Consider the following 25,099-nt stretch of genomic DNA (forward strand, 5'->3'; position numbering starts at 1 on the left):
AATCCTAAACAATGAATAACCGACTTAATAGGGAATATTAAAATAATGTTTTTCAATTATTCAAATCCCACTATGGCTATGATTCTTCCGGAACAAGGAACAAGTTGGTTGTCGTTTACTTCGGCAATCGGACGGACAAGCAGCAGAAGGAATGCATTATAAGAAAGTCGTATTGTGGATATAATAACCCCATCCACATCCACTCCTTTTGTTTTCTCAATTTCAAACGAAACGGACTTTAATAAAGTCTCGGCAGATAATATCGCGATAAAATATCAGATCATATATAATAATATTAACGTTGATTGATTGATTGATGATCAAACACCGAAGCTGCTCTCTCCCTCATCTCAACACTAACCGCTAAAACAAACCACACATCGTTTCTTCTTCTTCCTACCTCCTCCTACCCCCTCTTGTACCCCATTAGATCCACTTGATTGCTTCTTCAATCTTCTATCACGCGCTCTGAATCCGATACACGCGCCGCTATTGCTTTAAGTATGGTCGTGAACGGTTTGCCGATGAAAAGGATGAAGAGAAGAGTAACAGCCGATCTTTACGACTTCCTCACGTTCCCTTCCTATTCCACCTCCGCTTCCGGATCTGGCGCCGCCACGCCGTTTCGCGCCAACATCAGGTCTTTCCTGTCGAAGCACGCGCTCATGCCACCTCTCTCGTCGCTATTTCCTCACGTCATGACCTGGCAGATCGTCTTGAGAATCGGCGACGCGACGGAAAGCTCCGATCCCTCCTCCTCCGTGGTCTACCTAGACGTGGTGGAGGAGGATGTCGCTAGATCTAGATCCATCTACTGTGATCAGTGCCGAGTCGTTGGTAAGTGGGCTCGGACCGAGTCATTGACCGATTCTATGTCTTACACGCATATCTAGTCACTTTCTCCGTGTTTCCGATTTTTCTCCGTTAGCTCGCCGGTTGCAGTTTCCTTAGATAACGGGGAATACATACACTTAAAAAATGATGCTTTCCTAATAATACTAAAAATAAATGGATATTTATTAGTACTATTTTTTCGATAATTTGTAAAATTAACAAGAAGATATACATTAGACAAAGAACATAATAATAATAATAATAATAATAATAATAATAATAATGGTGTTAGGTGAGTTAAAAAAATGTCTATGAGCTGTGAGTTTCTCGGGAGAAAATAAATGAAACGATAAATTTGTTTGATTTTGGATTGTGTTGATAGGAATAAATAATGAACTATAGGTATTGTAATCTGTGGGTGGGGTGGCACGTGTGTTTGAATGGTTGGTTTCGATGTTGACCGGACACCATCATCTAGGGCTCCGGAACAGCTGGCATTGCATCTTTCTGCATTGTTATTTTACCATTATACCCATCTCCTTTATTCTTATTTAAGTTATCTTTACTAAATAAGACTGATCAATACTTCACGCGTCACCATCTATTCGTATTTGAGCTTCTTTCTTCCTTACCCAATTGCATATTTACACCTCATCATCCACTTATTTTTTAAATTATGTTTATTTGCAGGCATTTTTTTAGTAAATTATCCATTTGTTTCTTGACACGTCATGTCTAAATAATGGTTTTTGTGTTGGTGTGTTTATCAGGGTGGAGCGGCCATCCGGTATGTTCAAAACGCTACCACTTCATCATAACGGCTGATGGTAACGCCATTGGTGGCAACCGTAAACCATGTGTGCGTTGTGGAGATAACCTGCACTTGTCAGAATTAAGGTGATTCCATTGATCTACGTATGCATGTGTTATCATGGTGCATAACATTGCATGGATTTGTTCGAGTTGTCGTGTCTAACTTCTTTTTGCATCATTTTTTTCCAGGTCCAAGTCATGCAGCCATGTGGCAACTACAGATGATGTTGAGGAATGGGTGTATCACCAGTTGGAGGACACAACTCATCTTTTACACGGTGTAATCCATTCTAATGGATATGGCCACCTTCTTAGGGTCAATGGCAGGGAAGGGGGTTCAAGGGTTCTTTCAGGATGTCATATCATGGATTTCTGGGACCGACTGTGTAAAACCCTTGCCGTCAGGTTAGATATCTAAGTGTTTGTTTCCTTGCAAATTTGATCGTATATGTCCAAGATTGACCACTCTCCTTGCCTTGCAAATCGTATTCTTGAAGTTATTGCTTGTGCTTTGTATGAGTCTGCAAATAGTGAAATTAATTATACCGTTTTTAATTCGTTTTTGCAATACACATATGCTGAGTTAGATGATCTATTTAAATCCCATCAACAACTCAACACCTCCCTTCTTTCTATGGCGGAAAAAAGGGAGTAGAAGAAAAGATTGGTAACATTTGGTATTGATTCCTTTAAATTATCTTGTATTAGTAAAAAAACCTATCAAATTATTTAAATACCTTATATGCAATTTGCAGATATTTAATTTGGCCAGTGTGAATCTTTTCTTCCTAAAAAATATGGTTGAGCATATCATCTGGTGCTGATAATTTTCTGTTTATGTGTCCTATTTAGGGTCTTTGCAGTGAAATTTCTTAGATAATATTATGATCAGTGCTCTTTTTTGTCCTGTCTTGTTCAATACAGTTTTATATATTACTTGTATGCATTTAGCTTTGTGATTGAACTTAATCATGTTATTGTGATGCTGTTTTGCATTATCAAACAAACAGGAAGGTAAGCGTGATGGATGTATCAACAAAGTATGGGTTGGAGTACCGACTTCTTCATGCCATTACCAAAGGCCGTCCATGGTATGGGGAATGGGGTTATGAATTTGGTACTGGTAGTTTTGCCCTAACGGTTGAATCCTATAAATCAGCTGTTGAAACTCTTTGTAGCCTTCCATTATCCATCTTTCTGCTGCAAGGATTGAAACCCAGCACCCAACTACAGGACGTTATCTCATTTTACCAGTCTTTATCAAAGAGCAAACTTGTAAAAATAAAGGACCTCTTTTGTTTTCTAATGAAGTTGATCCATGATGCTCGTAAGTCTACCTCAAGGGTCGGGGATCCTACCTTCAAGAGACAACGTACTTCTTCAGGGGTTTTATCATGGAGTAGAGCTGATGTTGCACGTGTTGAAGAGGCCATGTTTAGAGTGCTTCGGGCAGTATCTGGGTCCAACTGGGTAAATTCACGTGCACTTAAGGGAGCTGTCTGCAGAGTTGCTCCTCCAGCTCTCCTTGAGAATTGCCTCATGGAACTTCGTGGGAAAGTGGCAGGTGAAGGAAGGGTTGTCAATGCAAGACGCAATCCTGATTCTGGTTCTCTTGAGTATAGGTATGTGATTTGATGTCTTTAAATACCTTGTTCACATAAACCTGTCTTTTGCCCGTGCAGCCATCAGATTTTACAGTCTCTGAACAATTTACTAATCATGGGATTATTACTTTTACTTCTACTTGTCCAAAAAGCAGTTGTAGTATTTACAGTACATACTCTAATATTTTGTTTTCATCTGTTACAGGCTTGAGCCTCGAAATATGTCTGCAAGCACCAGTGGGAATGATACTTGTGTTTCTAACTGTCCTCCATGCAAGGAAATTCTTAAGCAGGATCTTAAATTCTTGTACCAATCCATACTCCATCCTCAAACCATGTCGATCTGCCCTCCTGATGAAATTAGAAATCTTGCCATCAGCTCAGCTGAGAAGCTCCTTGACTGCAAGCAATTTGTGAAACATTACAAGAATGAGACGCTATCGAGTGGGAATGGAGATTTAGTTTGCATCTCATGTGAGTTGGAGCTTACAGATCAACATAAAGAAATCGCGCCGGATCCACCTGCAGAACTAGTAGTTTTACCAGAGAAAGCAACTGTAGCAGACCTTAAGACTGAAGCTTTGAGGGCTTTCCAGGAAGTATATTTGGCATTCAGAAGATTCCAAGCTGAGGAGTTGGTTGGCTTTGGAGGTGTAGAGGATTCCACCCAGGTCAAGCTCTTGATGGGGTCAACGGGATCAGCTCGACTTCGAGTTAGATGTCCATGGAAAATCGGGGTTAGTAAATATAGGTTGGAAAGAGGGATGGAAAGGTGGACAGTGGACTGCAAATGCGGAGCCAAGGATGATGATGGGGAAAGGATGTTGGCTTGCGATGTATGTGGGGTGTGGCAGCACACGAGGTGTTCCGGAACTAAGGATTCCGAGGCAGTGCCTGCCAAGTTTCTTTGCAACCGATGCAGCAAAGAGTTGGTGCGGACGACTCCAAGCGTTGGTCTATGCAAGAATGAGACCAGAAGCTACGGAAAGAGCTTGAACTCCCCATGATGGTTGAAATGTGGGGGTGTTCTGAAGGGAGGCTTCATCAACGTGTACATTAAAGGAACTGGCCTAAAGGCCGTTGTTTTGTTCTTTGTATATATTTTTGCCAAGATTATTTAATTTTATAAAAAGAATGGGAAAAAAAAAGGATCAAGTAGAAAGAAATTATGATCCCGTTTTGGGGCTTTTGACTATCATCTTGTCCGTTTTGCTTTTATTTTGCTGAAGTCTCTTTTTCGATTCTAAAATGAAATTTGGAGAGTTGAAATTCCACAAATTAAAATAATTTGTTGGGTAAACTACACAAGATATCTCACTGAATTTTCCGTGATAAAATTCGACTTTCAATTTCTTTATTGATAACATTGATTTTTTATTTTTATTTTAATTATATTAGTATGTCTATTAGAATTCAAATGATACGGATAAAATTATATCATTTTAACGATGATTATTGATATTTAAAATGATGTTATTTTAGACATCAAATTTTAGATGAAGTGTCACTTTTGTTATTGAATTTTTAAACAAATTTAAATTTTGGCATTACATTTTTTCAATCGTTACTGATAGTCAATCATCGCTCGTCTTTCACGGCAAATTTTGTACTAAAACATTTGCATTTTATTTCCTTTTTTTTTCTATCATTGATTGATTTTTCATGAAACCTACTCAAAAGTAATATACCCCTAAAATTTAATATCTAAAACGATTTTGTTTAAGACATTATTCGTCGTCACCAAAATGACATTGTTTTGTCCATATCATTATAGTAAAAAAAATGTATTCATATTATGCCATTTAAATTTAGACTTAAAAATTAGTAGTATCTTGTATGTTTACTCTTAAAATTAATATTATTTTGCTCTAAAATTTATGTAAAATATAAAATTGAAAAATATATATTATATAGAATTTTATATAGAATTTTAAAAAAATTAAAAATATTTAACTAAATTCTACAAATTTTCTTTTAGTTTTATCCAAACCAGTTGAACCATCGGGTTAGATGTTTGAATTTAAAGTATTTTCTTAAAATCGAAAAGGATTTAAACAAAAATATTAGACATAAAATGATTTTGTATAAAATTAGATCCATTTGAAATATTGATTGGATTCAGCGTCTAACATTTAGTTCCCAATCCATTTAGTCATTTTTAACATCATAATTTGTTTGAGTAAATTACCTCAAATATTATTAAATTTTATTTTTTTGTTCAAAATAACATTAAATATTTAATTTTATATACAATTATAGCATTGATTCATTAAATGATAAACATTACAATGATATGAACGGAAATTTTCGTCAATGTAATATCATCATTTTTACAGCTCTTTAAACTTTTTATTTTATATATCGATTTTGTCATTAAACTTCAAAATGATTCATTTTTAGGCATTAAACTTTTACCGACAATCAATTGTCGGTCATCAGTTATGATTAGCAATAATATGATACCAAAATGTTTTCATTTCACTTTTTATTCTTCTCATTGGATTGGTTTTCTACAAAATCAGTTCAAAATTAATAAAAATCTTTTTAAGGTTCAATGTGTTATCAAATCTCCTCGATGATCATGAGACTAGTTTTGAGGTATGTTGTTCGTCTTCTCAAAACCAATACTACTTACAATTTAGATTTTTGAACAAAATCCCCAAACCCCTCAAAGCCTAGAAATCCCCTAAACATAAAAAATGTATTTTTTTTTCTTTCAATTTTGTGAATTTTAAAGAAATTTTTGAAAAATTTAAACCAACAAAATTATAGGAGACGATAATACAAATTCATCGTTGTTTATAGGAGTTACAGAAAACGTGAATTAGTGACGATTTCCGACAACAAATAAAAATGAGTGAAAAATTCTAATTTTACTGAAGAAAGTGGTGAGATAAAATAAACAATATAATTTTTTTGCTTCTACATCAACACCAAAATATCATATCATCTAATTGTTAGTAGATTAATAATTCAGTGGTATAATTGTATGTAAAACTAAAATTTTGTATTAAAATCATATCAATTTATAATTTAATAACAATTTTGATGAGAAAAACAAAAACAAAAAAGCAACAATATCTTGTACATTTTACCCAATTTGTTTTTAAGTTGTACGCGTAGAAACAACTGAAATAGGATAATTGGATTTGGGTGGCAAATTCCATAAAATACCAACAAAGTCCTCTCCCTCCACAGTCCACTATGGAAGACAATGAGACCATTCAACATGGAAAACAGCTGCATACCAATTTCCACGTACCTCCACTTCCCTTCATTTCATTCCTATCCCAATGTTTTCTACGGTTCTCTTTCGGATAAACTACAAGTTTACTATCTAAATTATTACTCTTGTTTCATTTTGACACCTAAACTTTATTCTTTTCAAACCTATACTTAACGTTTAATTTATGTGTGTCCTATCGTTAACAATTTAATGATGATGTTGCGGTGATTTCATGTGTCACCTTAATGTAATGTCATATCATCATTGATTTTTTTTATAAAAAATATCACTTTAGTAATCTTGTAATTTTTTTAACAACATGGTACCGAATTGAAACTTAAACTAAATATTATATATGGTTTGAAAAAAATAAAAGTTAAGTATCAAAACAGAATAAAAATAATAATTTAGGTACTAAAAATGTAATTTATCTTTTTTTTCATATATTCCAAGTTATTTAGGTGTTATCAGTTTTTCGCACCAACCAAGCAAGAGATTATTGTTATCCCTTGAGGTTTTAAGTTTGACCACCTCATATATGAATGTATGAATGTTCATTGTCAAATGATTTATAATATTTGAATATATATTATATTGTAGTTATCCTAAATTTATCAAAAAAAGTATTATCAATTTTCTGCCATTTTTTATTTTTCTTCTTAATTTTAATAAATTTTAAGATTTTTTATAAATATTTTTGAGAAAATTATAATCAAAATCAAATATTACAACCTACATTTGAAAAATTAAAATAAATTTGAATAGCACTCACATAAAGAAATGATGATAATCTATACATAATATACATAAAGCCAGATTTAAAGACTTTAAAGTATTCGAGACCTTAATTTTATTATTGAACCTGTCTCATATGGATTTAAAATAATTTTCACGAACGAAATAAATTGGATTTTTTTTTTTAAAAAAAATTGCTAATAAAATTGTATTGAGAGAAGAAAATTGTTCGGTATAACTTTTGCAAACATTATGAATATCTAAAGTATAGTAAATGTGTTACGTGTAGTCCTACATGCAATTGATTTAATTAAGATTGTCATATTTTATTTATTTCTAATGTTTCGTATTTTGTATAAATGAAATAGAATATTGTAAAAAGATAATATCATCTAATTCACTATTAGTATAAAGATGAGTGTGTTCACAGTGATGGAAAAATATTTCTAGCCTTAGATTAAATATTTATTTTGGTCTCTATTGTTTTTAGTATTTTAATTCTAGATATTTCATTTTAAGGTAAAAAAATATTTTTGCTGATAGAAACTATTAGTCAATAAAAGGTAAACGCTTCAAATTAGAATTTTTTTATCCTAAATGAAGTGTTAAGACCAAAATGCTTCAAAAACAAAGAATAATGGCTAAAATGATTATTTAATCAAATATTTGAAGTTTTTTTCTCTTAAAATGAAACGTTACGACTAAAATACTATAGAAAAATAAGGACGAAAATTAAAAGTTGGTTAATTTTTTTTTGGCATTATTCTTATAATAAACTTATTTATATATGCATTTCCTGTCCACTTTTGTAGCAAGCTATACTTTCTCTTTGAATCCATTCAGTTCATTGGTTGGCCTTCGAGTTTAGCAAAGATGGCGATGGCTACGTTGCTAGTGATGCTGATTGTCATCGGCAGCGCAAATAGTCTCCGCATGGACTACTACATTACCACTTTCCCATTTGCCGAGTCAATAGTGAAGAACGCTGTTAACAAAGCTTTGCAAAATGATCCATCCCTAGCAGCTGCCTTGCTTCGAATGCACTTCCATGATTGCTTCGTTGAGGTCCCTAATTTCTCTTTCTCATTTTCCTTTCCTTTTTCATTTCCGATTAATTGATCCGACTCGTGTTCGAATATGTGGTGAACTGAACAGGGATGTGACGGGTCCGTTCTCGTCGATTCGACAGAGGATAACACCGCAGAAAAAGATTCCCCTGCGAACTTGAGCTTGAGAGGCTTTGAGGTTATTGATGATGCCAAGGAGCAACTTGAAGAGCAATGCCCCGGCATTGCCTCGTGTGCCGATATTGTTGCAATGGCTGCTGGAGATGCAATTTTCTGGGTAATTAACTGCTTAACCTACATTATACATTTGTTTTGTCTCCAAAAACAGCCTCCAAAAGTATTCGTAAAATTAAACATGATAAAAATCGTCAACATTCCATCAGTCAAATATAATGTGTAGATAAAACTTTTGATAGATTCACCAAAATAAAATCTAAAGTCTGATTATTAAATCTACCTAATTTGTTACTCTACTAATGGTCATCATAGATCATATGACTGGTCACTATAAATACTCTTCAACATAACTGAAACAACGGTTGACACTTTTTACAGTCTCTTACTTCTTCTCTCTCTTCTCCTTCTTCACGATCAACCAACTGTTATACAAAAATATTGATCACGATTCTCCATCCAAATTAGAAAGGATGAATCACTCACGAAAAATGAAATTATTATGTTCCCATCAATAATATTTACTAGATTTTTTTAATTATTCTAAACTCGATGTGTGTGATTTACGTGAATAATACTCTAACTACATCCGTAACTCGGTTCAACTAAATGGTGAAAAACAGGCAGGGGGCCAATATATGATATACCAAAAGGAAGAAGAGATGGAAGGAGGTCTAAGATAGAAGACACAATCAACTTGCCTTTCCCCTCCTTCAACACTTCTCAGCTCATCAACGCCTTTGGGCGGCGAGGTTTCACTACTACAGATATGGTCGCTTTGTCCGGTAATTTATATCTATACTATACGTAACCTTTTTTATTGAATTGGTGTCACAAATTAATTATGGGTCGTGTACATTAATACAGGGGCACATACATTAGGAGTTGCAAGATGTTCATCGTTCAAGAACAGGTTGAGTAACCAAGATCCGACCCTAGATTCCGATTTCGCCAAGGCACTATCGAAAACATGTGGAGCAGGCGATAATGCTGAGCAATCTTTCGACGACACGCCGAAAAATTTCGACAATGATTACTTCAATGCATTGACGAGAAAAAATGGGGTTCTTTTCTCGGATCAAGTGTTGTATACGGCGACCGGTACGAGGGCCATTGTCAATGGTTACGTCATGAACGAAGCAAGGTTTTTCCTTGATTTCCAGCAGTCAATGGTGAAGATGGGGAGGCTTGATGTTAAGGAAGGCCCCAAGGGAGAAGTTCGAAAGAACTGCCGCAAAATTAACTGAAAATTTGCTATTCTATAATTTTCTGTAACCTAAATCGTATAAACTAAAAATGCAGTATCAAATTAAAATTAAATCAAAACTACAATTTATCACACCATTATGGGTGAAAAATGTAAATTTATATTTCTATATTTTAAAAATAAGTTTAAATTATTATTATTTTGAAATTACAACTATGTTAGAAGTTGCAATCATTTCCGTCATTACATTATATATTATCGAATAGGTATAATGCAAAAAAAAAAAACCAATTGAACACCAATTTGTTTCTTAATTTTTAAGTATTTTGTTTCTTAATATTTATTTTAATATAAAATAATTCTTGATTGGATGGAAATTATTAATTAATTAACGATAAACATTTATCATTAGTTTAAGAATATTATATTATCATTTTCAACACGTAACATATACTCAGAAGCAGAGCTAAAAAAAAATTTTAGGCGTCAAAATTAAAAATTGTATAATTTTTTTTAAGTGGATGAAAATAAATAATGGGTATCAATTTATGTTTAAAGGTACCCATATTTAAAAAAAAAATTATTTATTTAATTTTATTTTTAAATATTTTATATTAAATTTATAAAAAAAATAGTTTTCTAAACATTTTGGGGAGTCATTTGACACCCCTTGTAATACATTGGCTCTGCCAGTGCATGTACCATACATAATATCACTTTCAACATGCGGAATATGTCACATTACTATTTTGAATACGTAACGGTCTCACGTCAAATATATGAGTTGACCGTTAATTAACTAACGATTTGTATTATTTTACCTCAAAAAATGTTGAGATTAAAGTGTTTTAAAACAGAATAAAACAACGTAGAGATTAAAATAATTATTTATCAAAAGTCAAAGGTCAATATAAAAAAATACCACAATAATTCTAACAACCATTTAATTGAATAAAACAATTTAAAATTAGACAGTCAAGATGAAAAAAAAATTAAAGATTAAATTTATTAATTTTAAAAAAATATACATCAAATTTAATTGAATACAATGATTTTAATAAATTCAGTAAAATATTTTATTTAAATATATTAAAAAAATGTTACTCCTATTCAACCAAATGAATGATCGGACCATTAGTCGAATATATTTGACAACATTGTACGTTTACCATTTTCGAATGTTTAATTCTTATATGAGCCGTCCTTAAAAGAATATACTATTATTTGAATATTTAATTTTCATTTATTCACTTTTTATACATAAAATTCAATAAAAGTAAATAATAAATTGAATATTTATAATTATTTAAGTCGTTAACTTGTTTTTATTATAATTCAAATAAATCGAGTTCGATTAAAATTTTTAGATAAATTTCATTTTGTTGAAAAATCGGATAAAGAAAACGGAAATAACACAAGAATTTTAACGAGGTTCAATAATGTGCTTACGTCCTCGGTGCCCTAGGCGACGCTAGAATTTTTATTCAATATCTCATAAGTTTTGGTTACATCTCCTTTTATAATAAATAAACTCTTGTACATATTTACAAGAATAACCCTTACCGGTATATTTATGAGCCATACCTAACACATTTATATTACCCAAATGAAGTAAGAATCTACTACAAATTACAAGAGATAAATCAGGAGGCCCTTAACCATAAAAAACCCCAAGCATTACGAAGACAAAAATTCAACCCATCAACCATGTCTATGATTTTACCCCTCAACCTAATTTGGATCACTTCAATGATGATAAACATAACATCCTCAGCAGCCCACATCCGACCACGTTATGATTTCTCTCTTCCCAAATATAGTATTATGATGGCATTCCAAGCAAGTTTAAGGATGCTGGAACGAAGCATTTTCCCACTGAGATGACAAACAACTCAAACCAGCTCCTTCTCCCATCTCACAGCCCTTCTCTGCCTGCCACACATATCCAAAATATGTCCCCAAACTTTTATGTAAAAACACATTCACACAATAGGTGATCTCTGATTTTCAAAGCAACATCACAAAGAATACATCTACACTCAGTGACTATCTTCATCTTCATAAGTCCGTTCTTAGTAGGAATCCTCCCAAGAATTACTATCTAATCAATAATACCATGCTTAGGGACATGATCAGGAAACCAAACAAGTTTGTGCTAAGCCACTCTATTCCCTTTAACCCGCAATTCCCTCCCAGATACGTCTGACTGCAGATTCACACCAGTAACAAATGCAAACAGAGGAAAGAAAATGCCCTCAGCTTCAATTTTTTTTCTAAAATCCAGTTAACATTAGTTTTAACACCCACATGCCAAAATTCTTCACCCCTGAGGATGTATTTCTTAATCCAAGCCACCCACAAGGGACCATCTCCAATTAGGATATTCTTAATAAGCTGAATGATGCACGCTTTGTTACAAGTTCGAATATCTTTTAGATCTAACCCACCTTTAGACTGTTAGGAAATAAACCGAGTACGAGTAATTTCCCTATAACCAGATTAGTAAGAATGCAAAATAAAAGCGGAAAAATAATACCCGAAAATTGATAACGGAGTTCAGCTAATTGTGCTTACGTCTCCGGACTGTTGCAGATCTTTTACTAAGAGAGAAAATTTACAGGTGTTTACAAAAGACTCACTACTCACAAGAAACTCTCTAGTATTGGGAGAAATAAATGATTTGGGATTTGGGATGATTTTGAAGCTAAATGAGCTAGGGTATTTATAGTTGAAACTTAAGGACTAATCTTTGAAAATACCCTAAAGTATAATAACTAAAGTGAATTTACCCATTCATATTTTCAACAAACTTTACCAAACTTTGAAAAACATTTTCAAAGACACATTTACCAAACTTTGAACTAACTTTTAATAATCTCCCACTTGAAGACTGATTTTAATCTGTCTTCACACCTCGATCAATGCAGCAGTATTTCTGGTCTTGTTATTCTAGCATGCCAACTGAAGCTGAACACAACTTCAGTTTGTCTGTAGTCACCGTCTTTGTCAACATGTTTGCCGTATTTTGAGCTCCACTAATCTTTTCAAGTTTCAAAATCCCATTTTCCAGAAGAGATTGGATAAAATGATATCTCAATTGTATGTGCTTTGTCCTGGAATGAAAATACGGATTCTTTGCTAGATGGATAACACTTTGATTGTCGCAATACAAGACATTGTTTTCTTGTTTCTTGCCTAACTCTTCCAAGAAACTTTGGAACCAAACCATCTCCTTGCTAGCTTCCGTAACAACGACATATTCTGCTTCAGTTGTGGAGATAACAACTATCTTCTGTAGTTGAGAAACCCAAATCACTGCAATTCCTCCTAGAGTATAGACATACCCTGTAGTGCTCCTTCTGATGTCAATATAGGCTAAGTCAGCATCTACATAGTCTGTCAGTATCGTATCTCCACCTTTGAAACAAAGTTCTTTGCTTGTAGTACCCCACAGATATTTGAGGATCCATTTGACTGCTTCCCAGTGTATTTTGCCCGGATTATTCATGTACCTACTAACAGCTCCCACTGCTTGAGCAATATCTGGTCTGGTACAAACCATGGCATACATTAGACTTCCAATTGCTGAGGCATACGGCACCCTCACCATGTGTGCACGTTCTTCCTTCGTCTTTGGTGACTGTTCTTTGGAGAGTCTAAAATTAACACCTAAAGGTGTACTTACTGGTTTAGCATCTTGTATGTTGAACCTGGAGAGTACTTTGTTGATATACTCAGCCTATGATAACATCAAAGTCCCCGACTTTGTGTCTCTCTTGATCCTCATCCCAAGAATTGCTTTGCAGCGCCCAGATCCTTCATAGCAAACTGCTTCGACAATTTTTGCTTCAAGTGTATAATCCTTGCATGTTTGAGTTGCAACGAGCATGTCATCAACGTACAACAATAAAATAATGAAGCTATTGTCGAACCTCTTAATGTAGCAACAATGATCTGCTTGGCATCTGGTAAAACTGCTACCCATGAAGCTATCGAACTTCTTGTACCACTGTCTAGGTGCTTGTTTTAAACCATACAAGCTCTTCTTCAACCTGCATACCAGGTTTTTCTTGCCTGACTCTATGAAGCCTTCTGGCTGTCTCATATATTTCTTCCTCCAAATCACCATGAAGGAAAGCTGTCTTTACATCTAACTGCTCAAGATGTAAATTCTCTGCAACTACAATTTTCAACACCAGTCTGATTGTGGACAGTTTTACGACTGGAGAGAAAATTTCATTGTAGTCAATACCTTCTTTTTGCTGAAAACCTTTGACAACCAATCTTGCTTTGTAGTGTTTGCTCCCATCATGCTCTTCTTTGATCCTGTAAATCCACTTGTTGTGGAGCGCTTTATTGCCTGGTGGTAATTCAGCTAATTCCCACGTCTGATTTGACATAAGCAAGTCCATCTCATCTTTCATGGAAGGCTCCCACTTGACTGAATCCTCCACTTGCATTGCTTCATCATAGCACTCTGGTTCACAATTGTCAGTCAGCAACAAGTAGTGCAAAGAAGGTGAATACCGCTGGGTTGGTTTAGGAATTATGGAGGAGCGTCTTAGTTCCGGTGTACCTGGTTCTTCTTGAACTTCTTCATGACTGATTTGAACATCATTTCCAGAAATCTCCTCGAACTCAGCAAATTCCTTTGTTTCAGCTTCGGTATTGGAGCTGCTTGATTCTACAGTTGATATGTCTTTGTACATCACATTCTCATTGAAAATGACATCTCTGCTTTGATGATCTTCTGATTTTCATAGTCCCAAAACCGATAACCGAACTCATCACCGCCATAACCAACAAATGCACATTTGTTGGACTTAGCATCAAGTTTACTTCTTTCAGCAGAGTCTATGTGTACATAAGAAATACAATCAAACACTCTTAAGTGTGAAAGGTTTATTTCTTTCTTGCTCCAAACTTCCTCTGTTATTCTGCCATCCAAAGGAACTGAGGGCCTACGGTTGATCAAGTAAGCTGCAGTGTTGATAACTTCAGCCCATAGAAATTTGGGCAATCTGACATGTATCCTCATACTTCTGGTATGTTCATTCAGGGTTCTGTTTATACGCTCTGCTACTCCATTCTGTTGCGGTGTCATGGGAACTGTTGTCTCCATCTTAATCCCATTATTTGTGTAGAAATCTCTGAATCTACGATTTCTGTACTCTCCTCCATTGTCAGACCTCAACCGCTTGACTTTCAGACCAGTCTCATTTTCCACCATGGCCTTCCATTTTCTGAAGGTATCAAAGACTTCTGATTTCTTCTTCAGAAAATAAACCCACACCTTCCTTGTAGAATCATCGATGAAGGTGACATAATATAATGAGCCTGCAAGAGATGGAACTGGTGATGGTCCCCATACATCAGTATGAACCAACTCTAACTTTTCAGCCTTGGGTCTTACCAATCTTTGCAAAGTTGACTTTCTTTTGTTTGCCAAAGATGCAATCCTCGCATAGTCCGACATCTACATTCTTTAGATCCGATAGCTTCCCTTTTGACAAAAGTGTCTTCATCCCTTTCTCGCTCATATGACCAAGCCTTTGGTGCCATAGGTTTGATTTTCCATCAGCATCTGTTGCAGCAATAATATTCTCTAAATTTGAGGTTACATAGAGAGTACAGTCTTCTTACCACGGGCAATGACGAGTGCTCATTTGGTAATCTTCCATTCACAGCCTGAAAAGGTTGTACTATAACCTTCTCCATCAAGCTGTCCTACAGAAATCAAATTTCTTTTGAGGCCATGAATATGTCTCACTCCTGTCAGCTTTCAGGTTGTCTGGTTTGACAACTTTAGTCGGATGTCTCCTTTTCCGACGATCTTCAAGGTTTCATCATTGGCTAGATGAACCTTCCCAAAATCACCACTGACATAGTTCTCCATGATTTCTCGGCATGGGGTGGAGTGGAAAGATGCCATTGAATCCAAGATCCATGATTCAAACGGACTGTTGATGCTTAGAATCATGGCATCACCTGTTTTCTCTGTCATATTGGCAGATTCCTGTACGCCGATATCTTTCTTCAGTGCTCGACAATCTCTTTTAAAGTGACTCTTCTTGCCACAATTGTAACAGGTAAGTTCTTTTTTTCCTGTTCTTGATTTGCCCCTTCTGGATTTCGATCTGCCACAATTTGAATTTCTTTCTGAAGTTCTCCCTCTGGACTCCGTGTGCAAGGCTGAGGAGGTTGATGCTTCACCCGATTCTCTCCGTCGAATTTCTTCACTCAATACCAGATCCGAACATCGTCGAATTTTAATTTGTTGTTTCCCGACGAGCTGTTGACTGCTGTAACAGTAGCATTCCAACTGTCTGGTAGAGATGATAAGAGAATTAAAGCTCAAACTTCATCATCGAATTCAATTTCCACTGAACTCAACTGGGTTGTGATTGTGTTGAGTTCATTTAGGTGTTGTGCCATCGATGCCCCTTCCGTCATCCGCAAATTTAATAATCGCCTCATCAAACGAACTTTGTTTGAGGCCGATGGCTTCTCATACATACTAGAGAGAGCCGCCATAAGACCTGTCGTGGTCTTTTCCTTTGCTATGTTGAAAGCAACATTGCGGGATAACGTCAGTCGGATAACTCCGAGGGCTTGTCTGTCGAGAAGAGCCCAGTCTTCATTCTTCATGCCCTATGGTTGCTTTCCTAAGAGAGGTTGATATAGAATTTTCTGGTACAAAAAATCTTCAATCTGCATCTTCCAAAAGCCAAAGTCGCACCATCGAACTTTTCAATTTTCACCTTCCCTTCGTCTGCAGCCATCGCTCCCACTCGAATCTGGCTTATTCGGATCGTTTCTGATAATTTGTGCGAACCACCGTGTATTATAACACCTCCGTTGACAAACTCATATCGCCGACAAAATTTTTACTATTCACGTGAATAGTAATGAATAGTAACCTCACAAAAATTGACAAAATTCACAACCAAAAACTCTGATTACCAGTCTTTAGGAAATAAACCGAGTACAAGTAATTTCCTATAACCAGATTAGTAAGAATGCGAAATAAAAGCGGAAAAATAATACCCAAAAATTGATAACGGAGTTCAGCCAATTGTGCTTACGTCTCCGGACTGCCGCATATCTTTTACTAAGAGAGAAAATTTACAGGTGTTTACAAAACACTCACTACTCACAAGAAATTCTCTAGTATTGGGAGAAAGAAATGATTTGGGATTTGGGATGATTTTGAAGCTAAATGAGCTATGATATTTATAGTTGAAACTTAGGGACTAATATTTGAAAATACCTTAAAGAATGACTAAATGAATTTACCCATTCCTATTTTCAACAAACTCTACCAAACTTTGAAAAATATTTTTCAAAGAAACATTTACCAAACTTTAAAAAATATTTTTCAAAGTTGATTGTCAAACTTTGAACTAACTTTTAAAACATACCTCAAGCAACAGATTTGGGTCCAGGTAACATGAGCACCACGCCGAATCAGAGTCTTTCCAAAAAAAAAAAAAAACTGGAACACATATGCTCTAACCTTTTTATGACAGCTTGAGGTAAAATTGGTTGCTTACACCAGTAGTTTGCAAGACTAAAAAGTACAGCTCAAATAAGCTGAAGTATACCAACATAACTCAACTGTCTGACAGTTCAATGATTGAGTTTGACACTAAACTTCTCAAGGAGATGGGCACAATCATTCTCAGTAGTCACCAAGGCATCCCTAAATAGCGAATAGGAAGGTATCCAATCTAAAAGCTGGAGATCCTTTGCATGCCTCACTTAGAGCAGGAGAAATCCCAAAAACAAACAACTCGCTTTTGCTAGCATTAAGCTTGAGACCATACATCACGTAAAAAGCTATTTAAGACAAAACACACACTAACCATAAATTCAACGAACTCTTAAAAAAATAAAAATAAAAAGGTCATTCGCAAAGCACAAGAGATAAACCCTTTTACACTTGAGAAGAAAGTGAAACACCCACTTTTCAACAGCTAAATCCAACAACCGAGAAAGCGCAAAATTGAATTTATATGTTGATTAAAATTGAGTTAGACTAAAATTATTTGTATTTATATGTTGATTTTTATGATAAAATTGAATTTAATTCGGATTTGAATCAATTGGGTTGCGTTTATAGAATTCAACAAAAGTGCAGAAAATGAGCCCAATATCAGATTCAGCCCATGAAAGAACGTGCATTTGGGAGCACTGCAGCTTTCAGAAATTTCTTAAAATCAAAGCTAAAACAACAGAGAATAAATCCGATGAAATTGCTAAACAATTTCTCTTCCGGGTAAAGCAGAGTGGATCAGATCCAATCTAACCAAAGGAATTCCCGGGAGAGAACGATTAGGAGAAGATGAACAATGCGTTTGAGAAGATGAAAATGCTTGTGGGAATGGAGGTGGAAGATGAACAACAACAGCCTGCGATAGAAGATGGAAACTCATTCTCTTTCATGGACGATTTCAATCGCCAGTGCTCTTTGACCACCCAACAGGTTTCTTGCTCCCCCCCCTTTGTATTGCTTTCTCTTATATTGGTTGGAATTCGCATAATCTTCTTCGAACTTGAGATCCGGCCATCCGGGCAACATTCAGTTAGCGTTCCTCGGTTGTCAACTCATGATAGTCAGTGCAATTATATGCTTTTAAAAACAACAATTCATTTTTGTCAATTTTTCATTGTATAGTTATATATCCAAATTAACAGGTAGGTGTTGAGTAAGATTGATTAGAGCGGCTTCAGCTTCCTTTTTGCTCGTTTAGATTGAATAACTATATTAGACTCTGGGTTGTTTTTTTAGTGATTTTCTCATTCTTTTAACAGTTATGGTTTTGTTTGTCAATTGTCATCGTCTTCTTGTGCTTTTAGTAATTCTTGTAGAAGTTGAAAGTAAGGATAAAAAGGGGCCTAATTTCTTGTGCTTTTAACTAATTGCTTTTTTTCTCTTGTGCTTTAGAGGTTTTATGGGTTTGCGATCTGCTTGGTTTCTGGCTTAGCTTGTACATTCCTGGTAAGTATTTACCGTATAATATTAATTTTATGTATGTAGATGTATGTAATCTGTTCTTATTTGTTTTCAGTATAATGAGTAATGCCAATATCCTTTCAAATAGCTATGAATGTTTAGATAAAAAGTTTTTTAAGCGGTAACTAACTAAACTGAAGATTTATTTCTAAATTATAGAAATGATTTTAATTACTATAAGAGCCTAAAGAAGGATGTATGACTGCGAGGGTTGCATTCCTCAGTTTTCATGTAATACTCTTTGTTTGACCACCTACTCCCCTGTCCCCTCTCTATTTTTTTCTTCTTCTTTCAAGTTCTTTAGTGATAGCTGAAGATGCATGATTACTTTTATCTACTTTATATATATATATATTGTTCACATTGTTTTCCATATAAGTGTTTCATTTTAAAGCTTAAATGAAGCGATGCTGCAAAAAGAAATTGAAAAAAGAGAGAAGAAAACAAAAAACCTGAGCTGCACAAGGCACAAACTACTATATTTGAAACTGATGCTTTTGAAGTGCTTTATTGAAAGAACATTTCTTAATGTACTTAAGTGTTACTTTTGAAGTGTTTTAGACTACAATAGTTATGGAGTTAGTTACCTTCATTAAAACTCATGCTTTTATGCATTGATCTTTTCTGGAAAATTACCATTTCCTAGTGATTAAATTTTCTTGAAGAAAATAATACAATGCATGTATCCTGGATGAGATATTGATAAAATCTGCCAACAATAATTCCTTAAACCTACTAAAAGTTTCAACTATTCAGAAATTTGGGTTGGTAGCTATAAATATATTTGCATGAGGTTCCATGAGGTGTGTGTGTGTGTATATATATATATATATAAATATTTTCATTCCTCTCAAGATATTTATATTTTCGATCTTTCTCTGAGAGTTCTAGTCTATGGATGCTTGCTTTTCCTTGGGAGACTGAGATTTGTGTTCAATAAGATATGTGTAGTGTGTCTTCAAATAATGATGGCTAATTTACCAATTCTTACCTCACATCCTCTTGAGTATTTGCAAGTGTCTTCTATTTTTTCTCTTTAATGTTCGTTTGATGTATTGTTGCATTAATTTTTTATGTGTAGATTTCTTTAATCGGAAGTTTGGAAATTTAGTTATCTCAGCTTCCACTGCTAAGATAAGATAGCTTCCCTAGAATATTATTTACTTGTGAAATGTAAGTGTTGTTACACTCGCCACACTTTTTTCAACAAATCAAGTTGGTGATTGGTATTGTTTCTTTATGTTGCCAGAAAATTTGGAAGTTCAGTTCACAAGACTTTTTGGTTAATAGGACAGTGCTTTAAATTTTTTTATGTAGTTATTATCTTGCTTCACTTTGCTTCATTGAATTTGATGTTGAATATACCAATCTAATTTCTCTTTTTTTCTTGTTTATCTCACAGTCAATCCTTGTTTTCTTCCATCCAATCAAGTTTGGAATCACATTTACATTTGGAAATTTGCTTGCACTTGGAAGGTTTGTATCTAAGTTTATATGTTTATTTGTCAAGCTCCTAATTTGTTAGTTAAACTATAGAATGCCATTATTCTTTTGTGTTTCTGCAAGTGCATGTAGTCACAGGTTTAATTGTTTGTGCATTTATGTGTGTGTGTGAGAGAGCCTTGTTCCTACATTCTATTGATTTTAAGTTGATCTTTTATTATTATTATTATTTGAGTGAAGGATCTTAGTTCCAAATTTTTAGCAAAGTTGAATTGGACTCATGCTGAGCTTCTTGATCATGGCATGGGTACATGTATGTAATGAAGTTCTGATGATTCTATTCTATGCTGAGCCAGACTATTCTCTAAAGTTCAGTAACTTTTGCTCCTTTAAGAATTAAATTTAGTCACTTTCTTCATGTTTTAAGTTATTATTGTTGCTTCTTTATGTAAAAATTTGCTATTCTTATTCATAAATCTCTATTTTGAGATATAATGTCATTTTCTGAACTTTTTACAGACGGTTGATTTCTTCGCTGCTTGTTTATACCTAAGCGTCTATGCAACCTTTTGGTGTTTGTAGCCCCTTGTCAAAGTTGCTCTGTTTCTTTTATAATTTTTCTTTGTTGATATTGTGTTTATTTCATATGCTAAGTTGGAGTCTTTTGTATGGCAGCACAGCATTCCTCATTGGCCCCAAAAGGCAGGTGTCAATGATGCTTGATCCTGTTCGTATATATGCAACAGCTGTTTATACTGCAAGTATGATTATTGCTCTGTTTTGTGCCTTCTATGTAAGAAACTATCATCCTTTTACTTTCCACTTCTATAGTTCCGCATCTCTTTTTCTTTTACATTCTTTTTAGCTTATTGTGGAATGTAGTAGGTTAAGTAATAACCTTAGCACTCCCTTCTTACTGAACAGGTTCGTAACAAGCTGTTGACACTTCTGGCCATCATATTAGAATTTGGTGCACTGATTTGGTATGTCAAACTCGATTCACTATATATGGCTTTTAAACATTTAAATATTGCAAAAAAATATGGTTCTCCAAAGAACCAAACAATTGTTATCCGTCACGAATATCATTTGAAACAAATGAGTAGGCAACATATACCTCTAGCGAAAGAAAAATGGTTTTGGATCAGGATATGTTAGTTTCTTGTCTTATCAAAAGTGCCATGGTACAAATGTGGGAAGCATATTTCAGTGGGGTATGGTTTAGTTTGTCTTCCATTGTAGGCTAGAATCTTACATTATGGATACTACTGGATTTGGTTTGCATCTGCATCTTCTAGTCCCTAGCAAGTAAAATGCCCAAGGACTGGAGATTCTGAATTTGTGGTTTGTAATTGCATTGTTCTCATTGGTAAACTTAAACAAATATTGTTCTTAAAATGACATTGTTTATGTTGTGGCAATGCTCAAATTAGGATTTTCTTGTAGTTGGAAATGTTAAAAAAGACCAACCAAATTTAATAAATCGATTAGTTTAATAGAAAATGAACCTTGCCCTTATACTTATTTGTCAAAACCAATTAGCTATGACTAGTGGTGCAGATCCCTTAACCAGCAAACCCATCTCCAATGTGGTGGCAGCCATTAAGTAGCCATCAGTTGCTGCCTCTTTGATCAAACAATTTTCTCTCCTTTCCTTTCCGTTTCTGTTTCACAGGTTTCTCTGTGAATGGTAAGAAGAGTTTCCCTCTGCTGTGCTTCTACTCATTGGAGATATTTTGGTCTACAAACTACCTGGGGAAGCACAAAATTTAAGACAAATCCATTTTTTTTATAATTCTAATTGGTCGTATATGTGTTCATTACTCTTCAATCTTCATAACATAATTGGGGTTTCCTTTTGAAAATGTGTGAATGAGCATAACATAATTGGTCATATATGTGTGCTGTGTGCATCATGTCCCTTGAAGTTAATTTTAAGTTTTAGAAGCATTGACTGCTTCTTTTTCTTTCTAAATGCACCTTTTTGTTGGAAACAAGAATCAAATAAGTAACAATAAAACAAAACCATTGAATTAAAAACTTCGCAAGTACTGCTGTAATTCCTCATGTAAGATGAAGTTCACCTGTATGGAAGTTGAATCGGTTGATTGCCATTATTTTCTATTAACTATTATATTATTGCCTGCAAATCATGATGTTTACTCACTCTCTTTCTTTACATGATCTACAGGTACAGCTTGAGCTATATCCCATTTGCGAGGTCCATGGTTTCAAAGACAATGGTATCTTGTTTCGACATTGAATTTTAATCTCATGTCTGGAGATGATCTTGGATGAATCCGCCTCTGCAATTTCATGTACATACAAAGAAGGGAGGTTAGTCCTGATCCATAAAACTGAAGTATGTGATATATGTCTATCTATGTATCGACTAGTAAATCTCAAAGACGAATTTCCCTTCTGCTGCTCTTAAATTTTCTTGGATATGACATGAGATGTTACTCTGATCATGGTAGTGAGAACTTGGTTGAACAATTTTTTGGGTGTTTGCGTACATGTTGTTAAGCGATTTTAATGCGATGCAGATTATTCTTTCTGGTTTAGAACAGAAGGTGAGGCGTTGATCATGTTTTATTAATCAATCAATGACAGTGCAATGTATGACGTGGTTTCAAATCTACTTGTTTATGTATGTATACATATAATGCACATATAAACTTGACATCCATACTCAAATTCGGTACCTGAACATAGTATTTTTTGTTCAAATTTATTAAAAATGGTAATTATTTTGGTTTAAATTTGGCCTGGAAACAATTCACACGTTATGTTCATTTATTTATTAATCGAACGAACATGAATAAAATTTTATGTTCGCTTAACTAAACGAATGAACACAAACAATGGCTCGTTCGTGAACGTTCAGTAATCAGTTCGTTTATGTTCGTTTGTTTATATTTAGCCGAATCTCCAAACCCATTTAAAATATTAAGATCTAATAAATTTCAACTTAAACCCAAAATATTTTAAAACTTAATTAATTTTAAACCCAAATAAAAAATGCCCACACCAGTTAAAGAAAATATAAATCCTAAAATTATTTGGAAAAAAATCTCAAATTCAAATACAAATCCAAATAATTTTATGTTTGTTCGTTTACGTTCATTTACACTCGTTAGTTTGTGTTCATTTATTATTTTAACGAATGAACATGAACAAGTTACATTCCTTGACGAACGAACACGAGCAAGAAATTTCGTTCGTTTAGTTGTTCGTGTTCGTTTGCTTGTTTGACTAAAGTTAAATGAATGTACATGAACATACACTCATCCATGTTCATTCGGTTCGTTTACAAACCTAGTTCAATTTGATTTAAAATGGTAAGTAATTTGGGATAAATGGGTTAAAAATGGAAAGTTTTTTGGGTTAAAATTGGTTAAAAATAGTATCAATTAAAAAAATAACTTCACGTACAAAATTGAACCAAGAAATTAATTTCAAGTACGTAATTGGAGTAGAGAAAATTATATACAAATTGAACCTATTACCTATCTAATTAGAAAAAAGAAAACCTTTATGCCAAATTAAACCTTGAAATTAAATTCATGTATCAAAATATATATTAACATTTATATATATGTTCTAGAAAAAGGTACTATATTAATCCTTACACTAAATTCAAATATATTTTAATCCTCTACTTGAGGGGGAAAAAAAAGCAAACTGGTCATTATACCTAACAAAGTAAACAAAGTAGTATTTCCGTTAAATTTTGTCTAGTTAGATACTTATTTTGGTGTTATACATATAAGATATATTAATAAATATAACCTTTTAAATTTTATACAGTTATTCACTTTGGCCTAATGTAATTTAAAATATAATACGGAAACTTCAATGTATTTTAAATTAATCATTAGTATCCTATATATTAATCGATTAATCTAGATCGGATACTGCGGAAGCGAGAACGATTGTTCCAACCAAGTTTACTCCATACGCAAATACTAAGGTTCAAACCCCTAATCATGCTTAAGTAATTTAGTATCTCATCCTACTAGATTAACTATTTGTTGGTGAAACTTAAATGTATTTTGATAATAAATTTCGACAATTTTAGTACAAACCATATAATCGGTGGCGTTCATCTTTTTTTTCTCCTAATTTTTTCTTAGTTTTTTTCATTAGTAAGTAATTATTTTCTCTTGTTAATGGGTGACGACACCAATTTTAATGTTAGTTGCATACCATTGATATTTTTTATCGTCTTTTTTATTTTCTCTTGTTTTTTTATTTTCAATAAGTATATCTGTATGACACATTTTTCTCTGCCTTTATGACACATTTTTTATTTGGATATTTGTTATGCGTTCACAGATAACTTTTGACATTGCTCGAGTTTGATTTGCGATTTCTCGTTGGTATTTCAATAGCTTTATTATCTTTTGTGGTTTGTTTGTCGATGCGATCAGATCTGTTTGTATCTATCTTTACTCGAGTTTTCTTAGTTAAATTTTAATATTTCCTTATATAATTCGTATGTGATCTTAAATTGCTATTTTATTTCAATGATGATAAAAAATTATTCTAATGTACATTTTAATTTACGACTATTTCTAAATAAGGATTTTATTTTAATAAAAAATAAGCGGATATCATGACAATTAAAACCGTGTTGGGGCCCAGCTGAGTCGCGGCCTATATCAGAAGACCAATAAGTTCAAATTCCACAACGCCCTAACGGCTCGCTCTCTCTTCCTCGTTTTTTTCCTCCAACGGCGCTCGTTTTACTCTCTGTGTGGGTGCGTTCTCCTCCTTTTCCCCGGCGACTCTCTTTTGCCCACAACTTCTCTCTCGTTTTGGCGCCGCTTACTCTCTCTCTCTCTGGTTCTTGCTCGGTTGTTTCTCCGGCGGCTCTATTTTTTCCAGGTGATTTCTAAGACTCCTTTTTTCTTCATTCGAATCATACCTGGTTGTTTGCTACAAATGCCGGTGTCTGTTTTAATCTATTTCCCCTTT

At 34.1% G+C, this 25,099-nt stretch overlaps 3 protein-coding genes across 3 annotated transcripts; all 3 read left to right on the forward strand.

Moving 5' to 3' along the window:
• Nucleotides 1-235: 235 nt before the first annotated feature.
• On the forward strand, nucleotides 236-4,383 carry LOC120139534 (PHD finger protein At1g33420-like). Its single transcript, XM_039154716.1, has 5 exons — nucleotides 236-837; nucleotides 1,605-1,731; nucleotides 1,837-2,052; nucleotides 2,658-3,269; nucleotides 3,457-4,383. Exons 1-5 carry the CDS (start codon nucleotides 504-506, stop codon nucleotides 4,256-4,258), a joined length of 2,091 nt encoding a protein of 696 aa, XP_039010647.1. The 5' UTR covers nucleotides 236-503; the 3' UTR covers nucleotides 4,259-4,383.
• A 3,687-nt stretch (nucleotides 4,384-8,070) lies between these two features.
• LOC120139497 (peroxidase 47-like) lies at nucleotides 8,071-9,765 on the forward strand. Its single transcript, XM_039154693.1, has 5 exons — nucleotides 8,071-8,277; nucleotides 8,368-8,556; nucleotides 8,835-8,880; nucleotides 9,077-9,238; nucleotides 9,321-9,765. Exons 1-5 carry the CDS (start codon nucleotides 8,086-8,088, stop codon nucleotides 9,698-9,700), a joined length of 969 nt encoding a protein of 322 aa, XP_039010624.1. The 5' UTR covers nucleotides 8,071-8,085; the 3' UTR covers nucleotides 9,701-9,765.
• An 8,085-nt stretch (nucleotides 9,766-17,850) lies between these two features.
• LOC120139488 (vesicle transport protein SFT2B-like) lies at nucleotides 17,851-22,722 on the forward strand. Its single transcript, XM_039154686.1, has 6 exons — nucleotides 17,851-18,145; nucleotides 18,608-18,661; nucleotides 20,079-20,152; nucleotides 20,795-20,912; nucleotides 21,044-21,102; nucleotides 22,311-22,722. The coding sequence occupies exons 1-6, from the start codon at nucleotides 18,005-18,007 to the stop codon at nucleotides 22,387-22,389; spliced, it is 525 nt and encodes a 174-aa protein (XP_039010617.1). The 5' UTR covers nucleotides 17,851-18,004; the 3' UTR covers nucleotides 22,390-22,722.
• The last annotated feature ends 2,377 nt before the right edge of the window (nucleotides 22,723-25,099 follow it).

The sequence above is a fragment of the Hibiscus syriacus genome, unplaced genomic scaffold (assembly GCF_006381635.1).
Source record: "Hibiscus syriacus cultivar Baekdansim isolate YM2019G1 unplaced genomic scaffold, ASM638163v2 tig00110761_pilon, whole genome shotgun sequence".
NCBI classification, from domain to species: domain Eukaryota; kingdom Viridiplantae; phylum Streptophyta; class Magnoliopsida; order Malvales; family Malvaceae; genus Hibiscus; species Hibiscus syriacus.

Bases quoted from the DNA above. Each gene is read 5' to 3' on its own strand.
- LOC120139497 (XM_039154693.1), top strand. From the start codon at position 8,086: ATGGCGATGGCTACGTTGCTAGTGATGCTGATTGTCATCGGCAGCGCA. The intron at 8,881-9,076 runs GTTATACAAAAA...GGTGAAAAACAG, and splicing joins TTCTTCACGATCAACCAACT to GCAGGGGGCCAATATATGAT. The intron at 9,239-9,320 runs GTAATTTATATC...ACATTAATACAG, and splicing joins AGATATGGTCGCTTTGTCCG to GGGCACATACATTAGGAGTT.
- LOC120139488 (XM_039154686.1), top strand. From the start codon at position 18,005: ATGAACAATGCGTTTGAGAAGATGAAAATGCTTGTGGGAATGGAGGTG. The intron at 18,146-18,607 runs GTTTCTTGCTCC...CTTGTGCTTTAG, and splicing joins GCTCTTTGACCACCCAACAG to AGGTTTTATGGGTTTGCGAT. The intron at 20,913-21,043 runs GTAAGAAACTAT...CTTACTGAACAG, and splicing joins CTCTGTTTTGTGCCTTCTAT to GTTCGTAACAAGCTGTTGAC.
- LOC120139534 (XM_039154716.1), top strand. From the start codon at position 504: ATGGTCGTGAACGGTTTGCCGATGAAAAGGATGAAGAGAAGAGTAACA. The intron at 838-1,604 runs GTAAGTGGGCTC...TGTGTTTATCAG, and splicing joins TGATCAGTGCCGAGTCGTTG to GGTGGAGCGGCCATCCGGTA. The intron at 1,732-1,836 runs GTGATTCCATTG...ATTTTTTTCCAG, and splicing joins CTGCACTTGTCAGAATTAAG to GTCCAAGTCATGCAGCCATG.